Raw genomic sequence first — 25,651 nt, 5'->3', positions numbered from 1 at the left:
GCATAGCATCTTAGACCCCGGATCTTTGCCTTATTCCAAGTTGTAAACATATAATTGAACTAACCTTTGTTCCTATCACCTTTTGCGTATGAAAATGGAATCGTGGCAAATGAACTTTGTGTCTGCCAGCACATTTGCTGTGTAATGTAAGATCTTGTGCCCTTTTGCCTCTTGTTCACTATATGTTATCTGAGTCATTGTTCAATTTCTAGAATTTTAAAAGACTCTCTCTTTTTTTTAAGTTAAGAGATAGTAGCTCAGCCTGTTCATTTATAAACAAAGAGGAAGTGGTCAAGGTAATTCTGCTTCTTCATTTCAGTGCCCAAATGGGGGGTTGGGAGTAATTAAATAGAACCTTTTGAGTGGTTATTGTAAGACTTAATCAGATTACTGGTCTGACAATGGAGCACTAAAACTAAATAGGTTAATTGTTTTAGACAAACATAAATAATCAGATTGGAGAAACCACCCCTACTACTATGAATAATAATTTAAAAATAACTTAAAACCTCCCTCTCCCAGAATATTGGGCTTTCTTGATTAGGAGGGAAGAGAATTATTTCATGTAGTATATCAAAATCCTATGCATGCATTTAATTGGGTTTATTCCCAGGTAAGTGTGTTCAATCATGTCAAAACACTGCCTTTTTCCCAAAAACACTAGGCTTTGATAAATGTTCTCACCATCAGACTGGAATAACCTAAGAACAAAATGAATATATCTGTTTCCTCGATATTTCTGCTTTGCAAACCCTATCCAATTAGGAGCCGGAAACAGACTCTTAAGGCAGCTGTATATTTGATTAGCTCTAAAGAAGGATTCAAGACAGTATCCTATTTTTCTGCTTTTAGAGATTGTTGGCTGCTTGCCTCCTCTCTTTCCTGGGCTGATGGAGCCTCAGATGAAATTTTGTTCTAGTCCTATCAAAATGTGTTATAAGAAATAGAGACCCCTTAAATCTCTCTACTGGAATATTATTGAAATGTCCCTATATGTAATATGCACAGATGTGCTCCATAGTAAGGGCAATGTCTTTGCACGGGGTCAGCTGTATTATGCCCCTGGACACTCCCAGAGTCCTTGAAATTTGCTTTTCAAATGGCTAAAAAGAAATCTGGAGGATGGATGGCGGCTAACGGTTTGAGGTTGAATCCTGACAACACAGAAGGACTGTTGGTTTTTTTTTGGGGGGGAGGGGGGGTCTGGACTCGCTGGTTTTGAAGAGGCAGCCGCGCCTTTGAAAAGCCCAAACGCCCTTCTCCAAACCATAGAGCATGGGCTCCTAGATGGTCTCGAGGAAGTGGGCGTGCCCGCAGCGCCCCAGGGGCGGGGCTTCTCGCCTGCGTCACGCGCCTGTGTTTGTATCTGCGCGTGTTTGGGGGCGCGGGGAGGGAAAGGCTCGCTTCCGGCTGGAAGGGAGGAGAAGCAGCGGCGAGGCGCCACCATGCCCGTGAGTGGGGGCCAGGCTGAAGGCGGGCGGCGCGGCAAGGGTTAATGGGGCAGAAAGAGGAGAGAAGTCCCCTCGGCTCTGCCTGTCGGGGGGCGGCTTGTCCCATTACTTAAGAGGAGAGAAGGGGTGGGTGGGATGTTCCACTCTGTTTATGGGCGGGGGTGGAGCAGGACTTTTACGGTGGGGAGGTGTAGGGGGGGAAAAAAGCACTTATTCTGCTTTATGCGCAGTTATAGCCACACACGTAGCAGTTATAGCCACACACACAAACAGTTCGCCACGATCAACGCCTCCGCCCCCATGACAGGTCGTATGCATTGATCCCAAACCCAGCACCGGGATCATCCGACGACCCATGCCCTTTCCCCGGAGAGGAATTCCCGGTGCCCACGGACTCCTGGCCACAGGCCAGCTGCGAAACCAGGCAGCTCTTTCTGCCTCCCCACCGCCACACTCTTCCCCTTTAATGCGATGTGCCATATGGATTCCTAGCCAGGGTCCATCTGTTAACTCTTTACCTGGGGCAGTGCGTGGATCACTCTGGTGGAAGCACCAGAGCTCCCTGGAGTCTCAAAATTAAGTGTCAGAATAGGGGTGCATATAGGTGGAATATAGCTACATAACTGAGCAGATGGCCCGGTGGTGCAGGGAGTACGTATGTGGCCTCCTTTCACTTTGGCATCTAGCTCAGGTATTTTACAGTTTTCTAGTCTGGTTTTCAGGGACGCAGGTGGCGCTGTGGGTTAAAGCCTCAGCGCCTAGGACTTGCCGATCGAAAGGTCGGCGGTTCGAATCCCTGCAGCGGGGTGCGCTCCCGCTGCTCGGTCCCAGCGCCTGCCAACCTAGCAGTTCGAAAGCACCTCCGGGTGCAAATAGATAAATAGGGACCGCTTACCAGCGGGAAGGTAAACGCCGTTTCCGTGTGCGGCTCTGGCTCGCCAGATGCAGCTTTGTCACGCTGGCCACGTGACCCGGAAGTGTCTCTGGACAGCGCTGGCCCCTGGCCTCTTGAGTGAGATGGGCGCACAACCCCAGAGTCTGTCAAGACTGGTCCGTACGGGCAGGGGTACCTTTACCTTTACTTTTAGTCTGCTTTTCAGTTTAATTTTCCCATCCTGCATTTTGAGGCACTTGGTGCAGACAGCTGGTAATCTTCAAAGTTCTTTTCTTCAGAGTCAGCTTATTCCTTTCATCATCACCACTCACAGGCACCTACTGGTGTTACAGTGGCTAATTTTAGAATCCACAACAGGCTGTCCAAGGAGAGACATCTCTCTCTCACCCCGCCCCACCCCCCAGCACCTTTCAGTCATTCAATGCACTCTTTCCAGGATCTGGGACTCCTTCTGTTTACAATGAAGTCAATATAGTATTGAGCAAATTCAGCGCACAAAGGCTGTTGCCATATGGCAAATACTCTAACCCAGTGGTTCCCAATTAGCTAATTACTGAGGACCCCCTATTTTTTCAAAAGCCAATGATAGTTACCTTTACAAAGCAATTTTCTGAACAAAATATGAGGTAGCATCTAATAAGCAAAGGATTTTAGGTATACTAAAAACCAGACTAGAGCTGAGTGATACCTAGTTTTCAACATTGTGGTATATCAGCAACTAAACATCACAATATTCCAATATATCACAATGTCTGAAATGGGAGATTAGGGTGGGGGAGAAGGGAAGGGGCAGCCGTGGTGATAGGATGGGTGGAGGGAGGTGAGGAAATGGAGTCACATCAAGCTGCCTTCAGCGAAGATGCACATCCACTGTGGCTACTCCTGCTTTCCTGCTGACTAGGTAAAGGGTAAAGGTACCCCTGCCCGTACGGGCCAGTCTTGACAGACTCTGGGGTTGTGCGCCCATCTCACTCAAGAGGCCAGGGGCCAGCGCTGTCCGGAGACACTTCCGGGTCACGTGGCCAGCGTGACATCGCTGCTCTGGCGAGCCAGAGCCGCACACGGAAACGCCGTTTACCTTCCCGCTGGTAAGCGGTCCCTATTTATCTACTTGCACCCGGAGGTGCTTTCGAACTGCTAGGTTGGCAGGCGCTGGGACCGAGCAGCGGGAGCGCACCCCGCCGCAGGGATTCGAACCGCCGACCTTTCGATCGGCAAGCCCTAGGCGCTGAGGCTTTAACCCACAGCGCCACCTGCGTCCCTGGTTCCTGCTGACTAGCTCCGCCTCAATGCCAGGGGAAGGGAGTGCCATGGTGCCTTGAAGATAAGCTGCCCTGTTCTCAAATCAGCAGCATTATCAGCTGAGAGCTTCATGTGATATTGAGAGTACCTTGATATATTGCTATGTATTGTCAAGTCAAAATTCTTATCGCGCTGTGATTTCAAAACCGATTTTGGCCAATATATTGAAAAATTGCACAGCGCTAAAACAGACCATAAAATTTGTGTTATTACCATGCAAAAATAACACAAATTTAGTTGGAGCGGCAAGGAATGGGGCCGCAGACCCCCTGGGTGCGTTCTCCTTGGACCCCTAATTGGGAACCACTGCTCTAACCCATAAGAGGAGTGTTCTTGTGATGTTAGTTCTTGGTGGAAAAGGTGGGAAGAGGTAAGCAGAGGAGGCAGTGGGCACAGGCTGGATGCCATTGTGGATTGTAGAGTGAGGAGTAGAAAGATCAGGCTTGGGGATCTTTGGGTCCCCAACTGTTGTTATGGGGGATTGTGCCCTGTGTTGCTACCATTTGGATTTTTGTGGCTTGGGCACCTAAATGGTTTGGGGGAACCCTGAAAGAAATACCCAACATAGGTGGGCTAGGATTAGGGAGACCAGGGTTCAAATTCCCACTCACTGGGGCTGAAGCTCACTGGGTGACCTTGGAACAGTCACTGCCTCTTAGCCTAACCTACCACACAAAGTTGTTGTGGGGATTAAATGTACACCACCTTGAGTCCCTTGGAGGAAAGGTGGGATATAAATGAAATAATCCTTGCAGGGAAAAGCGAGATATATATATAAAAAACAACTATAATTAATAATATTCAGTAGTAAACACCTCTTTCAGCAAAATTAGCAAACTCTGCTTTGTTGTACTCATGGCAATAACTCCCTAATATCTCACACAGCTGACCAGAGACTTAGTTCACCCATCCCTAGAGGAGGAAAAGAGAAAACACAAAAAGAAACGTCTGGTTCAGAGTCCAAATTCCTACTTCATGGATGTCAAGTGTCCAGGTAACTATTCTTTAAAGTGTTCTTTCCTGTAAAGGACCACAGAAAACTTGTAGTAAGACAGCCTTTGGCAATCTGGTGTTCCAAAACATCTGGAGGACACCAGATTGGCAAAGACTGCAATAAGAGATAATGGCCTGCCACTTGAATTTGCATATTAACCTCTTCTCTCCTGGAGTAAAAGTACTGCGAAGGCACATGTAGTGGATCTGTGTAATTTTCTTCATTACTTTTATCATTTATCGGTTCCCAGGAATAAAAAAGAAGCAGATTCCTTGAGAATGAATTGTAATTATTCCACTTTTTGCCTTACCTGCTTTAACATCCCAATGAGCAACAAATAACGCTCATTTATTGAAGAATTAATTTAGTCCTGTATCCTTAACAAAAAATGTTCAATGGTCTTGATAAATCCCTGATTTGTAAGATTTGTTATTTATCCAACACTAGACAATTTAATAGTCTCATAAGCAAATATTTTTAATAAATCTCATTGACCATAAAACTTTAAATATAAAGGCTGTGATGGGAATTACTTTAAGGAAAAACCAGGTACTTATTTCCTTCTGCAGTTTTGAACAATGGTTTCTGCCAGTTCTGCTGGCAGTGTAACATTCACTGGCATGACTCATATTTCATTTTCATTACTGAAACGCTGCAGCAACTTATCAGAAGAGTTTATTCAAAAGGTCAGGTTTCCTCCTCCTAAAGGTTGAAAGTGTAATTAATGGGAGATACTGTGTGTGTGTATCCAACATTTTACAAGTGCTATCCAAGTACACCAGTGTTGTTTACAGGCTGCAATCCTTTGCATACCTATCTATTCCCACTGAACTTGGTGAGACTTACTCCTAAGCGTACATGAGGTTTATTACATTTTTCAGCCTGCTGCCTACATATCTAGTTTTTGCTTCTGGAATTAGCTTTTTAAGGCTAAATGTTGTCTAAGGATGAAAATGTTGCATCTGACATTCTCTCACTTGCTGCAGCAAGAGGACAAATCTTTATCTTCTATTTATCAGCTCTTCAGGTATTTGAAGAGCATTATCATGTCTCTGTCTTCTCCAGGCTCAACAATACCCAGTACTTCAACCTCCCTCATAGCGGTCATTTCCTATACCTTGACTATCCCCACTGTCCTCCTCTGAACTCATTCCAATTTTTCTTAAATTGTGTTTCCCAAACCTAAACACAGTACTTCAGTTGAGGTCTGACTAGTGCAGAATAAAGTTGAACTGTCACTTCTTGTGACTATAGTTTTATTAATATAGCTTAAAATAGCATCAGTCTTTTTTAAAGCAGTTTCACACTGCTGACTCATGTTCAGCTTGTTGGTGACTACAATCCTGCCATCTATTTCTACAATCAATTTAACTGTAGGGCCAAACATTGTTTGTAAAATCATACACACACCCTTTGGTTTTCTTAAGGTATGCAGCTTGTTGCATTTCTTTGAAAAGTTCTATTTTTGTTTTTGCAATTGTAAACATCTGTGATCTGTGTGACACCAGTACACATGTAAAAAAACCTATTTTTTCTCATGGGCAAATGGGTTTGAAAAACACATTAAGAGTCTCTTCCTTTCTCTTCATAAATGAGCACTGTAACTGAAATACACTGACTGTCTAACCATTGGCACACACTCTGAGAACAACTTCAGAGCATTTCTATTTTTTTTGAAATTAAACAAAGTTGTACAGGGGAAGCGACCCAGATTCAAGGTACCACGCAGTTATGGACAACACTTGGTGGCCTTAAAAAACCAACTCACTTGTACGAATTGTAACACAGAGGCAAGAAAGACCTGAGAGGGCAATGCACATTATTTGACATCCCAGTCTAGCATTAGGTAATATGTTGGACACTCAGTGTAGTATCAGTGTGTATGTCCATTGGAATGAAAAAATATGCTTTTTAAAATTCAGGATGCTACAAGATCACCACAGTATTCAGCCATGCTCAGATAGTGGTGCCCTGTGTAGGATGCTCGACTGTCTTGTGCCAGCCAACAGGAGGCAAAGCCAGACTCACAGAAGGTAGGGGAAAACCACCTTGCTCCTTTAATCAGGCTTTTTCTGCGCAGATACACCATTTATGCCATGACCTTAGTATTCATTAACACAGGCAGCTTATTCAGGCAGTCTATGTTTTGAAATAAATTGTTGATTTTATCTCCTAATGTATTTGTAGACTTCAGAATTTCCCAGCCTACTGGCTGGGACTTGTGAGGAACATATGGTGGGGACCAGATTTGGGAAGACTGTTCTAGAGCCATGGGGATTACCCATAGTTCATTGATTCAACACATGCATAAAGTATTAGCTTCAGTCCCTGTCATCTTCAATTAATGGCTTTTGGATAGCAGAGCCAAGAAAAACCTGTGCCTGAAACCTGTGCCTGAAACGAACAGAAGAGTAAATATTGGGCTAGATAGATCAATGGTCTGACTCGGTATGTGGCAGATTGGTTTGCTCAGTTCTGCACAAAACAGCTTTAATCTTAATGAGTGGGCATGCATCTGGAAATATACTCAAACATCTTCAACCATTGAAGGGTAGGGTTGTTGTTTTTTGGCAGAGTTTAGAACACAGCATTAAAATTCTCCTCAGAAACAAAAAGTGGGGCATCAGCACTTGAGGAAAAGCATATAATAAGTCTATAAGGCAGGGCCTTGGATGTAGGGAGTGGCTGGCTAGAAAACTCAAGTTTTCTAGAATGCCAATCAGTCCACACACATTTAGCAGAAATTGCCGCTGATCAATGCCTAGTCTGGATGGAAGGTCAGGGGAATACGCCATTTCTTAAAATTCTGTTCATTCTAGTGTGGCTAAAGTTGAATCACAAATTCAAGGGCTCTTAAAAACCTATATGAGCAAATGGGTTCAATGTTAAATGAGGTTCTCAACTGGCAGAATTGCAGCTTGGCAAAATTCCCAGAACTATTAAGTCCAGAGGTTGAAGTTAAAATTCTTAACCGAAAGATTTCCTAGTTGTTGAGCTACTCTGCATTTCAACAGGTAAAAATATTCTAAAGGTAAATTAACTCAGTGCAGTTCAATTATGGGAGATAATGCACTAGGATGGCAAGGTAGGGGACAGTGAGAGTTGAATTTCTTTAAAGGGAACTGAGAATATGATATAAAGATCAGTCATTTTGGCAGGGGGAGGGGGGAATCCTTACAGGGAGACAGAAATAATATAAGCATTAATGCGAATTTCCCAATGAGAACAATTTGACAAGGGAAACTCTGTACACTTGGGTATTTACAAACACAAACATCTGGGGTTATTTTACAAGTAGGAGGTTTGATTTTCATGTCATTGTCTGCAGTCTTTATAAGCTCTTTGGATCTCATGTATGGTGCAATTTCTTTCCAGGTTGCTCATTTAGAAGAAAGCAACACTGAAGAATTCCTGTGCTGCTGTAAATGATACCACTGGAAGCCTTATGTTTGACAGTGCTGCTTAATCTAGCAAGTTAATTATGTCTAGCTGTGGGGTGGGGTTTTGTGCAGATTTTGTGTATATATTTAGGGGTAACCAAACTCTATTTTTATAGCTTTTATTATACAATGAACCTTGAACGAATAAGGCTGTTAATTATGTCATTTGAATGCATTTAGTGCATTTTTCTTCGCAGTAACAACCAGCTGATCACTATGATGAAGAAATTCAAATGCCAGTCTTTAAAAAACTTCATAAGAAGGGAACAGTTTTTATATTTTAACCCTGCTGGTTTTGCAGCTATAGGGCCTAGTCTTCTTGGAACTTCTGATTTGCAAATCTCCACTGAAATGAATAAAAGCAAGAAGAAACATAGCTTACCGGTACTTGGGAAGGACTGTAGCTCCATGGCTGAACATCTGCTTTGCATGCAGTACCCAGCACCCATAGGTGGGGCCGGGACAGATGACCCCTTGAAATCCTGGAGAGCTGCTGCCAGTCAGTAGAGACAATTTATGTTAAAATAAGTAATTCTACTTACTTCCAGCTGTGGGTCCTCCACCTCGATCCCGATTCTCCTCAAACGATTTGGGATGTCCCTCCCGGTTTCATGGATGCAAAAGCTCAAGATTATATATTAAACGCCATTGCTGTGCTCTGGTCTCAGAAAAACCCACAAGGATCCCTCCTTTTTCCTCCATTCTTCTTATTTCCTATAGAAAAAGAGCACCAGTTCAGAATCAGACCAATGCAGGGAAGATAGGCCTATGAATGCTTCCACTCTTGCTGTGAAGCCAGCAGAGAGAGGTGTCACAATGTGGCGTGGAGATTAGGCCAAGGAGGCCACAGGAAAAGGATTATTACGGAGCCAAGTGGAACAATGGTCTGATTCAGTGTAAGGCAGCTTCCTAGGTTCCTATTGGTTTATTGTTTTGGTAGTCTTGCCCAGGAAAAGTTCACAAAAGATGCTGATCCTATTTCCTGGCTGGTCAACTAAATGCACAGCACTTGACAAATGTTTTCAGAACTGGCTTGCGTTGTTGTGTGCCTCCCTGATGATACAATGCAGTGTCCTTGTTAACTTTTCTGATTTTCTTTTTTATGGGGAGGCACTGTCGTTCAGTGTTAGATCACATACTTTGCATGCAGACAGCAGATGAAGGAAAAGAAGATGGAGAGCTCCTCTGCCTGTCAGAGGAAGCAGCAGTGAGCTAGTTGGGTAAATGGACTGACCTAGTAGACAGCAACTTCTAATGTTCTTGTACTCAAATTTATCATCCAGTTGGGAGAGCATGAGACTCTTAATCTCAGTGGTGGGTTTGAGCCCCAAGTTGGGCAAAAGATTCCAGCATTGCAGGGGGTTGGACTAGATGACCCTTGGGGTCCCTTCCAACACTACAATTCTATGATTCTATAGACTGTTTTCTGCCTCTTGAACTGCTGTTTATAGCCTGTGCTGCATAGTCAGCAGAATGACATGCACTTCACTAGTTCTGGTCAGTAGAGCAAATAATGACCCACAGTACTAAAACCAGAAATGCAAGTTGCTGCAAGGAGTACTAAATTGTGGATTGGTGTTATGGCGGTTGCATTTCTGACTGGTTTGAGTATTTTATCAGGCATTAAGAGAATTCACTGCAGATTAACTTTAATCATAATTACTACAGCCTGTGTCTTATTCCTTACTTGGTAATATTCAAAACATAAGTGTCAAAACCATCATTAGAGGTACACAGGCCTCCTTCCAAATTGGAAGAGTCTTAGTTGATCAGCAGTTGTCTCTTTCCTCAACTAAAGCTGTGTTTTGTACTTTTTTGATTTGTCTGCATTAGAATCAATAAACTGCTTGATATGAAATCTGAAAGTGTGAGCTGCCTTACTGCACTTCTTTATCCTAGGAATTGTTAATTTAGGTAAATGTATAAATTGTAGTTACACATTCATTTGTGAACCAATTTGTGTAGGTTTAGCCCCAGCAAAGAAACTTTGTGCTTCTTTAGGGGCTATTTCAAAAGTTTCAAGATGACACACTCTTGTGACTAACAGTGGATGAGGGGCTTCTTAAAGAAGCTTCCAGGTAAGGACCCCCCCCCCACTGTCTTACTTTCCGGTCCTTCTATACCTCTGTCATCCCCATGCAGTTTTTACAAATGTTGCTCTACACTTCTTAAAACTACAAGGAAGCAAGATAGCTGTTGTCCCAGATTCCAGAATTTACACCTCTTGCCAAAAAGAGGGCAAATGCAATTGAACATGATGTAGCACCCATAGCCACTTGAACTTCGTCAACAACATAAAGTATTTATTGGTTAAGGCATACAAAAAGGCTAGTCAATAATAAAAGGATCCAAATAGGCATTTTACATAAGCATAATTAGTTCAGCCAAATTTCAGATCGCTGGAGAAAAGGCAGGGGCAGGAGAAAAAGAAACATATAACATGATTTATATAAGGATCATTGTGACAGATCAATCATTTAGCACCTAGGCCAGCCCTCCTGAACTTCATACCCTTGAAGCTTTGTACTACAATTCCCATCAGCCCCAGGACTCCACTCTTACAGCAGGTATGACTAAAAAAGTGAAGAAGATGGTGCACCAGGCTCTCAGAGGAATTCTAGGCTAATAAAACAACAACAAAGGACCATCTTGGATATGCTTTCTAGAGAAGAGCAAGAAAAAATGTCAGGTGCAGCCTCAATCTATGCATATTCACTCGGGAGCAAGTCTCATTTATTCAACAGGTCTTACTCCCAAGTAGATGCACATAGGAGTGAAGCTTTTAAATAAATGTAAACTTCTCTTAAAGCTTTCAAATGGCTGTTTCCTACACTTCACAAGTAATACACGCAGTAAAGTGTTGACTGGCAGGAAGCAACATTGGCAGCCTATTGTGACCATGCCTACCTGAAACCAACTACAATTTTGCTATTGTGAGGCAAACATGACATCAAAATTCCACACACACACCCGACTACCTTCAAGTCTAGGAAATTATTACTGGGTGGGCAAGTTCTTAAACTATTAAAAGCAAAATAGCAGCACCCGACATAAACTTAAAGAGTCTCTTGTAAAGTCAATCCCACCATAACTTCAGGATTTAGTACCTTTCTGTACTTTGCATCAATGTTACTGAAGTGGAGGGTTGAGCCCTGCTAACGGTTCCAGCCAGAAGGGGAAGGAGGTCCTTTGACTGTCCCTAAGGGGCTGATGGGAACTGTTGCTCTTAGGAGCTCAGTCCCTGCTGCCTTTCTCTGTCCATTATTGAGAGCTGGCACCCACAAGCAGGCATAGCAGAACCAAAACCCTGCCTAATAGACCTCTGTTGCTCTCCTGATGTCTTGGCACAACTGTACTTGAGTCAAGCGGTGCCTGTGGCAGTCATCCCCTGGGTTTTCACCACTCCTGTCTAGGCCTAGGTGATGTATCAATACATTGCCCAAGACCAATATGAGGGCCAGACTGCTATGGCAGTTTCATCAGGCGGTATATTCTGCGTGAAACGGCTGCTGCTCCCAAGTGCCCAGCGTGCCGAAGGAGAAACAAGCTGCAGCCAAGTGCTGTAGGCAGAGGGACTCAGGAGCAGCGGTGGTTTCACTTGCAATATACCGCCGGGTGAAACTGCCACCGTGCTCTGGCTGAAGGCAGAGGCAGCCTTGTGAATGGAGCATCACAGGCTCTGGGCCCTTGGCTTCTGTCACCTGGCTGCTTTCGTCTGGGAGGGTGAGCTGGATCTTTCCTCCAGGGGTGGTCGGTCACTCGGGAGTAAAGACCCAGCACGCTCGCTGGGGTGAAGGGGAAGGCAGACAAACGGAAGGAGCCTGACAGGCTCTGTGCGCTTGGCTGCCACCTGGCTGCCTTCACCCAGGAGGGTGGGGTGTGTCTTTCCCCCCAGAGTGGTCTTTCACCCCAGGAGAAAAGACACAGTGCGACTACTTGCTCGGGGGAAGGCAAAGGCAGGCAAACGCACAGATCCTGACAAACTCTGCACTTGGCTACCACTGTCTGGCTGACTCTGGCTGACACTGTCTGGCAAGAGGAACAAGCTGCATTGGCCTCAGCTCCTGGCCAATGCAGCTTGTTCCTCCCTCTGTTTCAACACCATGGTGTATCGTCACATTGGGATGTTTGGCTGGTACATCACAATGTTGAAAAGCTGGCATCGCCCAGCCCTACCCCTCTCAATCTTTCAAATACAACAGTGAAAGTTAAAAGTCAATTTCTCAATTAAGATCTGAGAATGAAGAAGTGAAATGATGTGATTGGCAACTAGATTTGGCTTTAGATGGCAAAAGTTACCACTGCTCACACTTTTGGCAACTTGCACCCGAGAAATACCTTTAATGAGAGTTTGCTTGACCCACATGGCTGCTTCCCTGAGTAGCGAGTTTGAATGCAGCACAACCAACATAGAATGGGGACGTGCTTTTGCAATATGATGCTTTCAGTGCTATGGACACCTGTCAGCATATATAGATTTCCACATTTCTTTTGGAACTTTGTTTAATCCTGTAAGGAGCTGCTTTTAACAGTGTGCTGTGCCAACTTATCCTGTTCAAATTCCATTGCAATCTTTAAGGCAATGCTGCTAAGGGAAACAGACTGCATATTACAAATAATTGTGACCACCACACCCTTGGGTGGCACCAGTGGGCCACTGTTTGAAGCTGCAGAGTCTGGCTCTTCAGGAAGAATGAGCAGGACGCTGCTTGCACCCACTGCCCCACCCGTGTGGTAGGCATAGTGTCGCTGCCGCCTGCAGAAGCCATATTCCTGCTTATTCTCCACCACACTCCAGGCCATCCCATATTTAACATCTTTGTCCCCAGGTGCTTTTGTGTTTGGAACTGGCCTCCACATCATCGCTACGGTGCCAGGTTTGAGATAGCCAGGAAGGAGTCCAGCAGCGAGGTTTTCCAGCTGTCCAAGTTGATAGCCATACAGCATAGCATTGCCAAATTTAAGAAGGTCGCTCACTGTGGAGAGGAAGCCACCACCAGCCCACTTGTAGGAGTTGTCCACGTAGGGCGCGTTGACCAGACGGCCTTTTTTATTGTGAATGTAATTCCTGGAGGGGGAAGCAAGAAGGATGGTCATCCACAAAGAAAAGGAAGCAACTATTTTATTCAAATGTGCCACAGGCAAACTTCAGAAATTGCACGCGAGAAGAAAGCAAAAGATGGCGATAACCCAGGCACAGGCAAACTTGGCCCTCCAGATGTTTTGGGAGTACAACTCCCATCATCCCTAGCTAACAGGATCAGTGGTCAGGGATGATGGGAGTTGTAGTCCCAAAACATCTGGAGGGCTGAGTTTGCCTATGCCTGTGATAACCAGTGCAATGTTTTTTTTTTCAAACGGGAAGCTTTGCCCAATTAACAAGCACCACTCAGCTATTTGCTGGATTCACCACTGCTTGGTTCCACATCTCAGCATGGAGTTGCTTTACTATGAAAGGTAAGAGGACAAGTTGCACCAGAACAGCAGAAAGGAAACAAGGCTATCAGTGCTCTAGCCACATCATTGTACTGGTGAAGGCTAGACCTCCAAGTACACTGATGAGCCTCTTGAGCAGTAAAGCTCTTGTATGCATTCAAGGCCAGCCCTACTTCACTGTAAAGTAATGCAGTGTTTCCCAACCGGTGTTCCGCGGCACACTAGTGTGCCGCGAGACGTTGCCTGGTGTGCCGTGGGGGGGAGGCGGGCGAGTCGGGCGGCAAGAGGCCTTAGGCGCCCTGCAGAAAGGCGTCCTCTTTGTGGGTGGGTTCTCCCCCCTCCCTTAGCGCATCGTATTTAGTTGGGGATTCTGGAGAGGGGGGCGGGGGCGCGCTGGCCCCGAGCGGAACAGACACGCCGCCGTCCCCACCTCCCTCTCCTCAGTAGCTCCGAGCCGACTGACTGAGGGTGGGACGCGGCCAGTGGCGTCCTCTCTCTCTCTCTCTCCGCCTCCCAGCACCGCTTTTCCCGAGGCGGGCGCGCGCCTAAGGCTGAATGGGAGCAGCCTGGAGGCTTGGCGGCCTCTCAGTGGCTCATGACGGGCGTCCCCGAGGCGGGAGGTGCTGAGCAGGGGCTCTGCGAGAGGGCGCGAGGGATGCGTGGTGGTGCCTGCGCGCGCGTGACTTAAGAGGGCAACCTGCTGCCTCTCCTCTCTCTCCCCTCCCTCCCCTCATGGGCACGGAGTCCCCGGCACAGCTTGGCGCTACTACAGCTACAGCTGCTGCTGCTCCTGCTTGGATGAAGGCGGCTGCTTCTTCCTAACGCCCAGCCTCTGAGGGACCGCAGTCTCCCGCCCTCTTTTTTTTTTTTTTTTGGCGGGATGCTGAGGTAAAGGATCCCCTCGCGCGCGGGCGGGCATCTCTTTGGGCAGGGCGCGTGTGGAGGCTTAAGGTGGGGAGTGTGGAGGGGTTGCCGCTTGCGAGGGGAGGGTTCATATTGTATTGGGCTGCGGTGTGGGCGACACGGCTCTCCAATGTCCAGCCCGCGGAGGAACATTGAGTTGGAGCATTTCGAGGAGAGGGACAAAAGGCGCACTGAATAAAGTATTTTATAATTTTTCATATTTTTGTTTACTTACTATTTCATAATAAAGTAATTATAAAATACTTTCTTTGTGTTTATTTGATTCCTATTAAAGAGAGTTACTTTATATATAGTCAATATAGGCACAGAGTTGATTTTTTAAACATTTTCTAATGGTGGTGTGCCTCGAGATTTTTTTCATGAAACAAGTGTGCCTTTGCCCAAAAAAGGTTGGGAAACACTGAAGTAATGAAGATGCCTCAGAACTCGGTCCCTCCAAATTTGAAATCTAGGTGAGAACCCTTCCTCACAGCTTTCTGAATTAAAAGACACACAGCAAAAATGCCAGTAAACAGCTTGCCAGCCATGGAAACTCGTAAGAAACTGGAGAATTTCGAGGGCTGTGGAACTGTAGGTATGAACAAATTTAAGCACTGTTAACTTGGCTGTATTATGATCTTAGATCTACGGCAAAACTCACTCTGCTTCTTATACTTGGCTCTTTGAAAAAGGTATGACTACAAAAAATGTATGTAGAGTGGTACCTCGGGTTACAGACGCTTCAGGTTACGTGATTTTGGGTTGCACACCGCCCCGAACCCGGAAGTACGGGAATGAGTTACTTCTGGGTTTAGGCACTCGCGCAGAATCGCTAAATCGTGCTATGCGCAGAAGCGCCAAATCGCGACCCGTGCGCGCACAGACGCAGTGCTGCGGGTTGCGAACGTGCCTCCTGCACGGATCACGTTTGCAACCCGAGGTTCCACTGTACTATCATCTCACAGCCTTGGATTATGTAAAAACAAAGAGAACCACAAGGTGGCAGTGAACTCTGATTTTAGAACATCACTCCCAGACATGCTGAAGCGTTACATTCAGCTTATCAGGTCCCCTTAATTTTGCTTGGAATTATGTGAACTGCTACATATGATTTACTTTCATTTATAAAAATTAAGGGCTTATCAATTTTCCTCAAGTCACTGTCCCTAGCAATTTTTCCAAAATATTAGCTTCTTAACACTAAACATCCACAATTAAAATGTTCCCTGTGACATGTCCCTTGGGAATTGTCCATACTTTCTAACAACAATAGCTGTGCCATTTTTTCTTTTTGTGAGGGGTGAGGGAGTTTTTTTCTAAGTAGTCGATTAACACAACATATTGCTTTTGATCTCTTAATAATTTGTAATTAAAACTCCTGCTCATCTGGGGATCATTGAATGGGCACTATGGGGGGGGAGGGAGAGAAGGGTACCCAAGGCATGGGAACTATTGGAAACCATTCATCAGGGCTATTCCAAACTTTAAAGTGTTTCTACAGAATTTAACTCAATATTTAACTAAATTTTAAGAATTGGCAGTGTCTTTATTACCTGCGCCAACTACTAATTCTTCATCTTGTTCTAAAGCAGCCCTCCCCAACCTGGTGCCTGTAGTTTTGGACTACAACTCCCATCAGCCCCCGACAGCATGGCCATATGGCACAGGGAGTAAACCGTGCTTTCATGCACTCTGGCTTCCATAACGGTGTCCCATTGTGCCAGAAGCAGTTCAGTCATGCTGGCCACCTGCTGCGGAAAGCTGTCTGCAGATAAACGCTGGCTCTCTTGGCCTGAAAGTGGAGATGAGCGCTGCACCCCCTAGTCGATTTCGACTGGACTTAACCATCCAGGGGTCCTTTAGTATGGTTGTGCTGCTGGGAGTTGTAATCCCAAACATCTGGAGGGCACAAGGTAGGGGAAAACTGAGCTATGCACAACTCCAAGGGAGCCAATAACTGCTCAGTGGTGAATGAGAGAAAATAAGGCTGTTGCAGAGGGGACATGCCATATAAAGATACACAAGTGCTTCTTTCAATGTCAGTGGAACCCAGATTGCTGTGGATACTCCAAAGAACATATTTTATTAAGCCAAAACAAATGAACAGCAACTGTTGCAAGCCTACGGGACATAGCTGCATGGAAGTTTACCTCGCTCTGTTGTATATAAGGGGCTCATTATCATCCAGTCCTGTTGCCAACATATCCAGGTCACTAAATATTTTCAGCATGTAGTCTGTGAATTTCTGACCCGAGGCTCTCTCCACAACAGCACTCAGAAGAGTAAATCCATGAGTTGAATATAAAAACTGGCTACCTTGAAGGGAAGAAGAAAGGTACATTTTATACACAGTTTATGCTGTGAGCATTTTACACACCACTGGTGCTTAGTCCCCTAAAGAGGGATCTACTTAGATTGAGACGATGTGAGAGTTGAAAAAATGTACTTTATTAAGTTAACTCTAGGTCTTAAACTGTATAAAGGTAACTCTTTCAGCACATAAAAGTGTAGGACTTAAATAAACACCTCTCAATATAACAAGCTGCTCTCTTTCTCATACTTTTAAATGTAATATTAAAAATTTCTGGGATTTACATATCTGAAATATTGTTGCAATCGAAATTATTCAACCCCCATTGCAAATCAGGTTTATTATTAAAATTTACAGACTTTCAGCTGTTTACAATGAGCAAACCAAAGCAATTGAAATAGCTCAACACAACAGATGCTTCAAGTGGTTTCCTCAAATTCAGCTGAAATTGCAACTTAAAATGACTTCTCCAGTCTCACTGTTATTCAACCCCTTCATGGCAAGCATCTTTAGTACTTAGTGGAGCAGCCTCTTGCAGACCTGCTGCAAAAGAGATGCATAGCCAGACAGCAGCTTCCGGTAGCACTCCCGAGGAATCTTAGCCCACTCCTCAGGAGCAATGGCCTCCAGTTCAGTAATATTTTTGGGTTTGCGTTCTACAACCGCCTTCTTCAAATCCCACCAGTGATTTTCTATCTAACAAGACCATTTCTTGGTTAAGGTTAGGGTTAATTTTAGGACTGGGTTAGGTTTAGGGTAAGGATTAGAATAAGGGCTAGGGTCAGGGTCAGTGTTGTTTTATGTTTTCTTGTGATTTTGATTCATTTCCTGTTGGTTTGCTGGGGAGTACCTGGCTGCCTTCAGGTGGTGCAAGGGCTCTAAGATGCAGCTTCCGGGCTGCCTCCACCTTCCCTGACCCCAGCAACTATTCAGCCGGCTGCGTGCAAGCAGGAGCAGGGCTCTCTCAGCTGCGAAGGGAGGCTTCATGCTGCCTATTGGAGCAGCCCCGATCCCAACTCCTACTTGCGTGCAAGCAGGAGGGGGCATGGATCTTCCTGTTATGCAGTGCGAAGCCTCCCTTCCCAGCTGAGGGATCCCAGCTGCCTCCTGCTTGCATGCAAATAGGAATGGGATCAGGCTGCTCTGATGAGAAGGGAGGCATCGTGCTACCTATCAAAGCAGAACAAAGTGCCTTTGTGCGATGGTGGGAGGAGCAAGGCCGCTAGCACTGCGACCCGAGCCTCGCCGCTGCCTCCGCCGCTCTCGGCCCTCCTTCTCTGCCTTCCATACCTGGCACACCGCTTTCCCACCACCACCATCGCCGAAGAACCAGCAAGTCATGGGGCTGCCCAGGCTCATTGAGAAAGGAGAGAGAAGCATCAGAGGACGGGGAAGCGTCCCCAAACGTCCGTTTGTATACCAAAAACCCCCCATGCAACCCGGAACACTGATTTCTGGGTTTGAAGTGGTCGTAATCCAAAATGTTTGTTAACTAGGCTGTTCATAACCCGAGGTACCACTGTACTGGAGCTGAGTGTTCTTGGGCTTTTGGTTTTGTAGTGGTGTACGTCTTGCGAGTTCTGGGATGGAAACCTTCTGCATTTAGTATGTGCCTTACTGTGCTCACTGAAACCTCAGTGCCTGCTGCCACCAAGTCTTGCTGCAGCTCTTTTGTAGTCACTCAAGATTTTTCCCCAGCCTGCCTTCTCAGAAATCTGGTTGGTGCCTTTTTTGCCCTGTCCAGGTTAGTGTAACCACTGTTTCTTTAACTTTGAACTTGCGAAATATGCTTCCAAGGGTGTCTCTAGGAATGTTCAGTGTCTTCAATATCTTCTTGTATCCTGCTTGTTTGTCAAGGGCGATGATCTCTTCTCTTACCTTCTTGGACCATTCTCTTGAGCTAGACATATTTCTAACACGTAGTTAAATTTGACACTCAGCAAACCCCCTAACCAGTTCAGGTATTTCATGTGTTCCAGCTCAAGCACACCTGGTACAACTAATGAAGTCCTTGATTAGTTGCATCAGGTGTGCTTGAGCTGGAACACCTGTATTTGTGCTATTGTGAGGGATTCTATTCAGGGGGTTGAATAATAGTGAGACTGGAGAAACCAGTATAAGTTGCAGTTTCAGCTCAATTTGGGGAGACCACTTGAAGCATCCATTGTGTTGAACATCCATTTGTTTGATTTGCTCATTGCAAACAGCTGAAAGTCTGTAAACTTTGATAATAAACCAATTTGCAATGGGGGTTGAATAATTTCGATTGCAACTCACTCTTTGGAACATAGGAAGCTACCTTATATAGAGTCAGACTATTGCCCATCTAGATCCAGACTGTCCACACAGACTGGCAGCAGCTCTCCATGGTCTTTCTCAACCACACCAGAAAATGGTAAGAATCTAAGCAGAGACCCTCTGCATGAAAGAACGGGGCTTTACTTCCTCCTCTTCAGATCCCCACAGAACAGACATAGATATCTTTCATGCAAACAGTGGAAGATACCAAACTTAAAAGAGGAAGAGTATAGAAATAAAGACCTACTTCAAAATGAAAATGGAGTAGGCAAAGATAGTCAAACCTTTTCTCCATGAAAAAGTAATGTTGAAACAACCAAGTTATGTGATCTTCCATAAGGCATATTGACAACACAGCTGTACTAAACAGTTTGGATTAAATGTACAACTCACCTGGTTTAAAGAACAAAGGATCATTTTTAAATAAGTTCAGTGAATCAATCACATTATCAAATTTTTCTTTCAAATAATATTCTTTATGTTCAAACTCTGTTTTTTTCTTTTCACTTTTGGAAGGTTTGCCTTCGTGTTCCGGCTTGGCTTTAGCAAAGTCAGTTTTTTCAGAGACTTTGTCTTCTTTCTCTTTGTCAGATGTTGTGATATCTTTTGTAGCCTTCAGGGTTCTGTTGGCCTTTTCCTTCTCTTCTTTTACTTTGGAAATATCTTTCTCATAATGGCGAATCCCACTTAACTGTGAAGTGAGCAGTCTTGTTGTAATGGTGACCTACATTTTAAAAAGACATCAGCTCAAGTAAACAGTGGAGTGATATCACATGCTATTATCAACAAAAACTTTCCAACATTTGGGGTGGGGACTTGTCAATGACAATCCATTGATCTGCTGACACTTAACTAGCCTCAATAAAGTCAGCAAGACAACAGAGGGATGCCCCCCATCCCAATAAAGAAAGCTACCGTATTTTTCGCTCTATAACACGCACCTGACCATAACACGCACATCGTTTTTAGAGGAGGAAAACAAGGGAAAAAACATTATGAATGAAACAGTGGATGTATCATTTTTGTGCTTCATGCTGTGGCCACAGACATGTGATCTGATGGTGAATTTGGGGTGACCCAATGCAAAAATCCTGAGAATCCCTGTGGATCCATGCTTTGTAACCACGTTTTTGCACCATTGCAGCTCCAGGCAACAGTGGGTGTGTGATTTTTTGGGGGCAGGCTGTAGCCATGGACATGCTATGTGATCTGATGGTGAATTTGGGCTGACCCAGTGCAAAGATCCTGAGGATCCATGTGGATCCATGTTTTGTAACCACGTTTTTGCACCATTGCAGCCCCAGGCAACAGTGGGTGCGTGATTTTTGGGGGGCAGGCTGTAGCCATGGACATGCTATGTGATCTGATGGTGAATTTGGGGTGACAGAATGCAAAGATCCTGAGGATCCATGTAGATCCATGCTTTTTAACCACGTTTTTGCACCATTGCAGCTCCAGGCAACAGTGGGTGTGTGATTTTTGGGGGGCAGGCTGTAGCCATGGACATGCTATGTGATCTGATGGTGAATTTGGGCTGACCCAATGCAAAGATCCTGAGGATCCATGCTTTTTAACCACATTTTAAGTGGGGAGGGAAGGAAAAACACAGAACGGACAAGGAGCATGAGAGGGGTGTGCAGAGAAGCAGCTGGCTAAGAATGCAGGAGGGGGGTATAACGGGAGGGAGGAAAGGAAGGCAAAAGTTATCCCTCACCTACCCACCCAAGCCAGCCAGCTCGCACGCGCGCTCTCTCTCTCTCTCTCTCCCTCCTGCATGTTTTCAGCAGCACGAGACGACACTCTGCTTTCCCCTCTGCTTGCCTGGAGGGGAGGGGCTTTCCCTGCTCTTTGTTCCGTTTGAGCAAACACAGCAAGGAAACAGAGATGGGTGGGCAGTAAGACCCTGAGGCAGAATGCAGGAAAGCATCCGCTTCCTCTTTTCAGGTTTCCCTTCTCAGAGACGCGCGATTTGATTTTTGCCTGCTTTTTTTTGCCTCCACTCGCGCCATTTGGCTCCAGGGACCACACATTCGCTCAATAACACGCACAGACATTTCCCCTTCCTTTTTAGAAGAAAAAATCTATAACATGTTTAATAGTGACTAACACACAATAACTCTCTTGTTAAGAAGAATGAAGGACATGTAGTAGGAATATACCGTATTTTTCCCTCTATAACACGCAGATAACTGAATATCCTAGAAATTCCATCAGACCACCACTTAACGCTGGTGAATGGCCTCATTTACCTTTTCACCTTCATATTCTTTTTCAGGAAATTCTGGAACATACTTCTGCACTGGAGCATCTAAATCCAGCTTTCCTTCCTCCCACAACTTTGCAACAGCAACCATAGTCAGAGGTTTGCTAATGCTTGCAATTCGCAGGACGGTCTCTGGCTTGCAGAGCACACGGTTTTCCACGTCAGCATAACCCATTCCTTTAAGGGAATAAGCAGATTACTGTCAAGTGGTGTTTTGTGCACTGGAATGCCTCAGGCTCTTTGAAAACTAAAAGATCAAGTTGTTTGAGGCCGCGTACACACCATATCTTTAAAGCACATCACTTCCTTCAGAGAATCCTGGAAACTGTTAAAGGTGCTGGGAATTGCAGCTCTGTGAGGGATAAGCTCCAGTTCCTAGGATTCGTTGAGGGAAGCAATATGCTTTACTGGATGGTGTGTATGCAGCCTAAGACTTCTCAAAGACTTTTTGATAATTTCCTCTTCTCAAGAAGGACAGATGTGAGTTTGGCATAATATCTAGCTTTGGTCTGTTTGCACATCAAATGAATAGCAGCACTTCATTAACATCCATGATAAGAGATATTGTTTGTGGCAAACATGTTTGTTCCAGTATCAATACAAAGTTATCAAGTCTAGGAAGGGAGAATGGCTACAACATTGAGCTCTGAAGCTGCATGAGAGGGCTAGAAAGAAACCCAAGGAAACAAATGTTTTTTAACAAAAACATAGATGCCATTTAAGATCCTAATTGGAGTTGGAGAGAGGAAGAGAAAAGTTGAAAAGAGACAACGTATCAGAGTTCAAATAAAGGCTTGCTGTCCTGAGAAGTGATTATACAGGTCACAGTACAAGTTAGACCTGCCCAAGCAGGATTAAGGGATGGCACCTCCCTGTGGCAAGCAAACATCTTCAAGAGGGAATGTTTTGAGTCAGTTTATTAGAACTTTCTGAGCAAGTCTTATTTGGGCACATTTGTTATGACTCTCATCAACTTTACAACTCTTGTGAGGGGAACAAAAAAACCTTTACGACACCTTTCTCACATCAAATATTTATGCAAGTGGTATGAAGGTCTCAGATTGTGAGGGGGTATTCAATGTCAAGTGATCCAATGACTTTTACCTTACCATTTTATATTGCTTTCTGTTTCAGTTTCTTATAAGTAGTATAAGAGAAGGTCCAATAACTCAGTTTTTAATTTTTTATCTCATCCTGTTTTTGGGTTATGAGGGTTTGAAATTTCAAAAAATTGATAAATTTGGCCTTGCCAAGACTACACATAAACCTTAAAAGCTCAGCCCAGAATTGAGATACACACGATCCCACCCCATTCCTGCTAGCAGCCAAATGATAGCAGAATTATAACTGACAGGCATGGCAGGCGAATACTGTTGCTCCAGAGCAATGAGGAAGCTGGCTAGCCAGCCAGCCAGCCATCATGTGAATGTTACTGACTTATACATAACAAACCTGTATGTGTGACTTACTGACTTACATCACAAACCATCACAAACTTATGTTTCTCCTCAAATTTTGTATTTGGATAGCTTTCCTCCCTCCTGAATCCTCAAAAGAGCTATAGAAATTATATTAATGAATGATAATCTTAAATATAATATTTTTTTTAATATAAAGACAACCCCTGCCCCTGCATACAAGAAGTCTTTGACAAACAATAAAAACACATTAATCCTCACTTACCTTCTAACCAAATTTCTTTGCCATCTACAGAAACTCCAGCTACTATTCCAGGAGCTCCCACTTCATCCTATTGGAATAAAATACAACTTTGACTTTCTGAATTCTCCTAATCCTTCTGATGCGCCAATCCCAAGAGTGTGTCTTAAAACCCCCCACAACAACCATTTAAATCTCATTTAATTCCATTAAAGCCACATACCTTTGCCCACATCAATGGAGGTGGAGAAGAAACCACCCTCTTCCTCCTTCCCCAAGCCAAAATTTTGCTAACTGGATCACAATTTTATTCTCTGTGTTAGTAATCAGATATATTTACTCAGGCCTTTGGAGGCACCAGTGCTGCATATGCTTCAGAGTCTTGAGGACCTTTCTCTTGTGCTAGTTTAGTTTAACGTCAATATGATTTTAAAGATTTATTTTTATTTCAAGGGGTTTATAGTATGCTGCAAACGACCCTGCAATCTTCAGATTAAGGGTGGTCTAGAAATAGACGAATCAGAGTATGGAGGATGCAAAGTGAGCAGAAGATTCTCATGCGGATGCTCTATTCTGTCTTGGTCAGACTCCAACTGGATAAGTGTCCAGTTCTGGGCACCACAATTTAGGGATATTGACAACCTGGAACATGTGCAGAGGAGGGTGACCAAGATGATAAAAGCTGTGGAAACCAAGCCTTATGAAGAAAGGTTGAGGGAGTTGGAATCTGATAGCCATCTTCTAATATCTCAAAGGCTGGAGGATGGAGCAGGCTTGTTTTCTGCTGCTCCAGAAAGCAGGAACCTGAACCAATGGATTCAAATGCCAAGAAAGGAGATTCCGACTGAACCGTAGGAAGAACTTTATAATTGTAAGAGCTGTTCAACAGTGGAATGGACTACCTTAGAAGGTAGTGGATTCTCCTTTATTGGAGGTTTTTAAAAAGAGGTTGGATGCCCACCTGCCAGATTCTTTTGCTGTGATTCCTGCATTGCAGGGGGGCTGGACTAGATGACCCTTGGGTTCCCCCCCAACTCTATAATTCTCTGATTCTATAAACTTGTACTGCACATTTAAGACATTTAAGACTAAATTTTTATCATAGTTTATGTTATGTAAATTCAGAACTTTGCCGTTCGGTCCTTTAGAACAAAACAAAACCGGGCGGCGGCGGCGGAATAAACTTTGGCCCTCGGCCCCTCCCCGCCTTCCCACCTTCAGGCGCTGGACGAGGTCCCTGCTGCTGGCCACGGCCCGGGCGAAGCCCTTCTCCGCCCGAGGGCCCTCCCGCTCTTCCTCGTCCCCCACAGCCGCCGCCGCCGCCGCCGCCGCCGTCAGGGCCAGCCCCAGCCCCACGGGGCCCAGCCGCCAGCGGCGAGAGGGCGGACTCCATGGCGCCCGCGGGCCGCCGCTCCCCGGGCGCCTCACGGGCAGCAGGACCCTCCGCGCTGCCGCCAGCCCTCGCAGCATGGCCGGCCAAGAGCTGCCTCGCTCGCTCGCTCCCCCGGCTCCGGCCTAGGCCCGCGTTGCTAGGAGACGCGCCAGGCAGGAGCAGGAGCCCCCCGAGGGCATCGAGCGGAGCCGCCCGCCATCAGACAGCGCAGGAGCCCATCGAGCGCATCGAGCGGAGTCTTGCGGGGCTTGTTTTATCCCTGCGGAGAGTCGCGTATGATTCTCACTGTGCCAAACAGCCAGCCCTCCCCTCTGTATTCATCAGTGCCCGCCTTCTTTCTTTCTTTCTTTCTTTCTTTCTTTCTTTCTTTCTTTCTTTCTTTCTTTCGCTTGCTTAGTATACTCAACATATCTCCTGAGTGTGCAGTCCCATTCATCTATTACGTTTAGAATTATCCAACGTTTTAGATTTATCCAGCGTTTAGATTTATTAAGGTTTTTATCCAAATGCGATTTGGGTTTTAAACGCAGTGTGAGGTAGTCTCTGTGGGAGTATATTGTATTTAATTATGGGGAATCAGAGTTTTTAGGGGGTTAACCAGGCTGGGATAGCTGGCTTGTTGTCTTGTTGTTTTGAATGTCTGGTGTAGATTTTTCAAGTTGTTCTGCATGGGACAATGACAATAAAGATTATCGTATCGTATCGTATATTTTTATCCCACCTACCCTCCAATGAGCTCAAGGCAGCACCCAGCCTTATTGTTTGCTTAATGTTTAAAAATCTTGTTGGATTAATGTTTTGAAATCATGTCTGATTTTTATTTGTAACTATTTTAACTGAAACTTTTTAGAATGTTACAGAATGCTTCCCCCACCCCCCAAATGCAGGTGTGGTGCTATGGAATATGAATTCAATCAATCAATTCTTCATCCACCTTTTACTCTCACAACCCCGGAAAGCAGGTTCGGCTCAGACCCTCCAAGTGTCCCTGTTTTCCAGGGACAGTCCCAGATTTACAGAAGCCGTATTGGTTTCTGATTTGATCCTGGAATGTCCTGCTTTTCCTTAGAACATCCCTATTTTCATTGGAGGGTAGGGTAGGACGTCTCTATTTTCATTTGAGAAATGTTGGAGGGTGACAGCTGGAGGGACAGCTATTATTAATGCATCATTAAATAGCAATTTAAAGCAGGGAAGGGGAGGCTGTGGCCCTCCAGTTGTTGTTAGGTTCCAAGTCTCATTAGGCAGCAGGTCAGGGATTATAGAGGTTGTCATTCAACAATGTCTAGACGCTGGGAGAATGGAG

The 25,651-nt window shown here is 45.0% G+C and overlaps 2 protein-coding genes across 3 annotated transcripts; one reads left to right on the top strand and one right to left on the bottom strand.

The window, feature by feature from the left end:
• The first annotated feature begins 1,309 nt into the window (after window positions 1-1,309).
• Window positions 1,310-9,940, top strand: RPS27L (ribosomal protein S27 like). Its single transcript, XM_079953539.1, has 4 exons — window positions 1,310-1,451; window positions 4,534-4,642; window positions 6,565-6,675; window positions 8,018-9,940. Exons 1-4 carry the CDS (start codon window positions 1,446-1,448, stop codon window positions 8,044-8,046), a joined length of 255 nt encoding a protein of 84 aa, XP_079809665.1. The 5' UTR covers window positions 1,310-1,445; the 3' UTR covers window positions 8,047-9,940.
• A 424-nt stretch (window positions 9,941-10,364) lies between these two features.
• Window positions 10,365-24,437, bottom strand: LACTB (lactamase beta). 2 transcript variants are annotated; one of them, XR_013833050.1, is made up of 7 exons: window positions 24,168-24,437; window positions 22,977-23,043; window positions 21,280-21,470; window positions 19,424-19,754; window positions 16,572-16,737; window positions 12,072-13,150; window positions 10,365-11,903 (listed from the first exon to the last, which is right to left on the bottom strand). XR_013833050.1 is itself a non-coding variant. In XM_079953345.1 (6 exons), exons 1-6 carry the CDS (start codon window positions 24,420-24,422, stop codon window positions 12,586-12,588), a joined length of 1,575 nt encoding a protein of 524 aa, XP_079809471.1. In that variant the 5' UTR covers window positions 24,423-24,437; the 3' UTR covers window positions 10,365-12,585. The 2 variants fall into 2 exon arrangements, 1 of the variants encoding a protein (XP_079809471.1); XM_079953345.1 differs by having other exon boundaries at window positions 10,365-13,150.
• Window positions 24,438-25,651: the final 1,214 nt, after the last annotated feature.

This window comes from Podarcis cretensis (assembly GCF_951804945.1).
Source record: "Podarcis cretensis genome assembly, chromosome: 14".
NCBI classification, from domain to species: domain Eukaryota; kingdom Metazoa; phylum Chordata; class Lepidosauria; order Squamata; family Lacertidae; genus Podarcis; species Podarcis cretensis.
Note: the sequence above shows the minus strand (reverse complement) of the source record. Positions and strands in the feature narration are given on the sequence as shown.

Excerpts from the sequence above, each read along its gene's own strand:
- LACTB (XM_079953345.1), bottom strand. The coding sequence starts at position 24,422 with ATGCTGCGAGGGCTGGCGGCAGCGCGGAGGGTCCTGCTGCCCGTGAGG. Across the intron at positions 21,471-22,976 it reads CAAAGAAATTTGGTTAGAAG|GAATGGGTTATGCTGACGTG; the intron begins GTAAGTGAGGAT and ends ATTCCCTTAAAG. Across the intron at positions 13,151-16,571 it reads CTTATATACAACAGAGCGAG|GAATTACATTCACAATAAAA; the intron begins GTAAACTTCCAT and ends TTCCCCCTCCAG.
- RPS27L (XM_079953539.1), top strand. Across the intron at positions 4,643-6,564 it reads CATGGATGTCAAGTGTCCAG|GATGCTACAAGATCACCACA; the intron begins GTAACTATTCTT and ends TTTAAAATTCAG. Across the intron at positions 6,676-8,017 it reads CAAAGCCAGACTCACAGAAG|GTTGCTCATTTAGAAGAAAG; the intron begins GTAGGGGAAAAC and ends ATTTCTTTCCAG.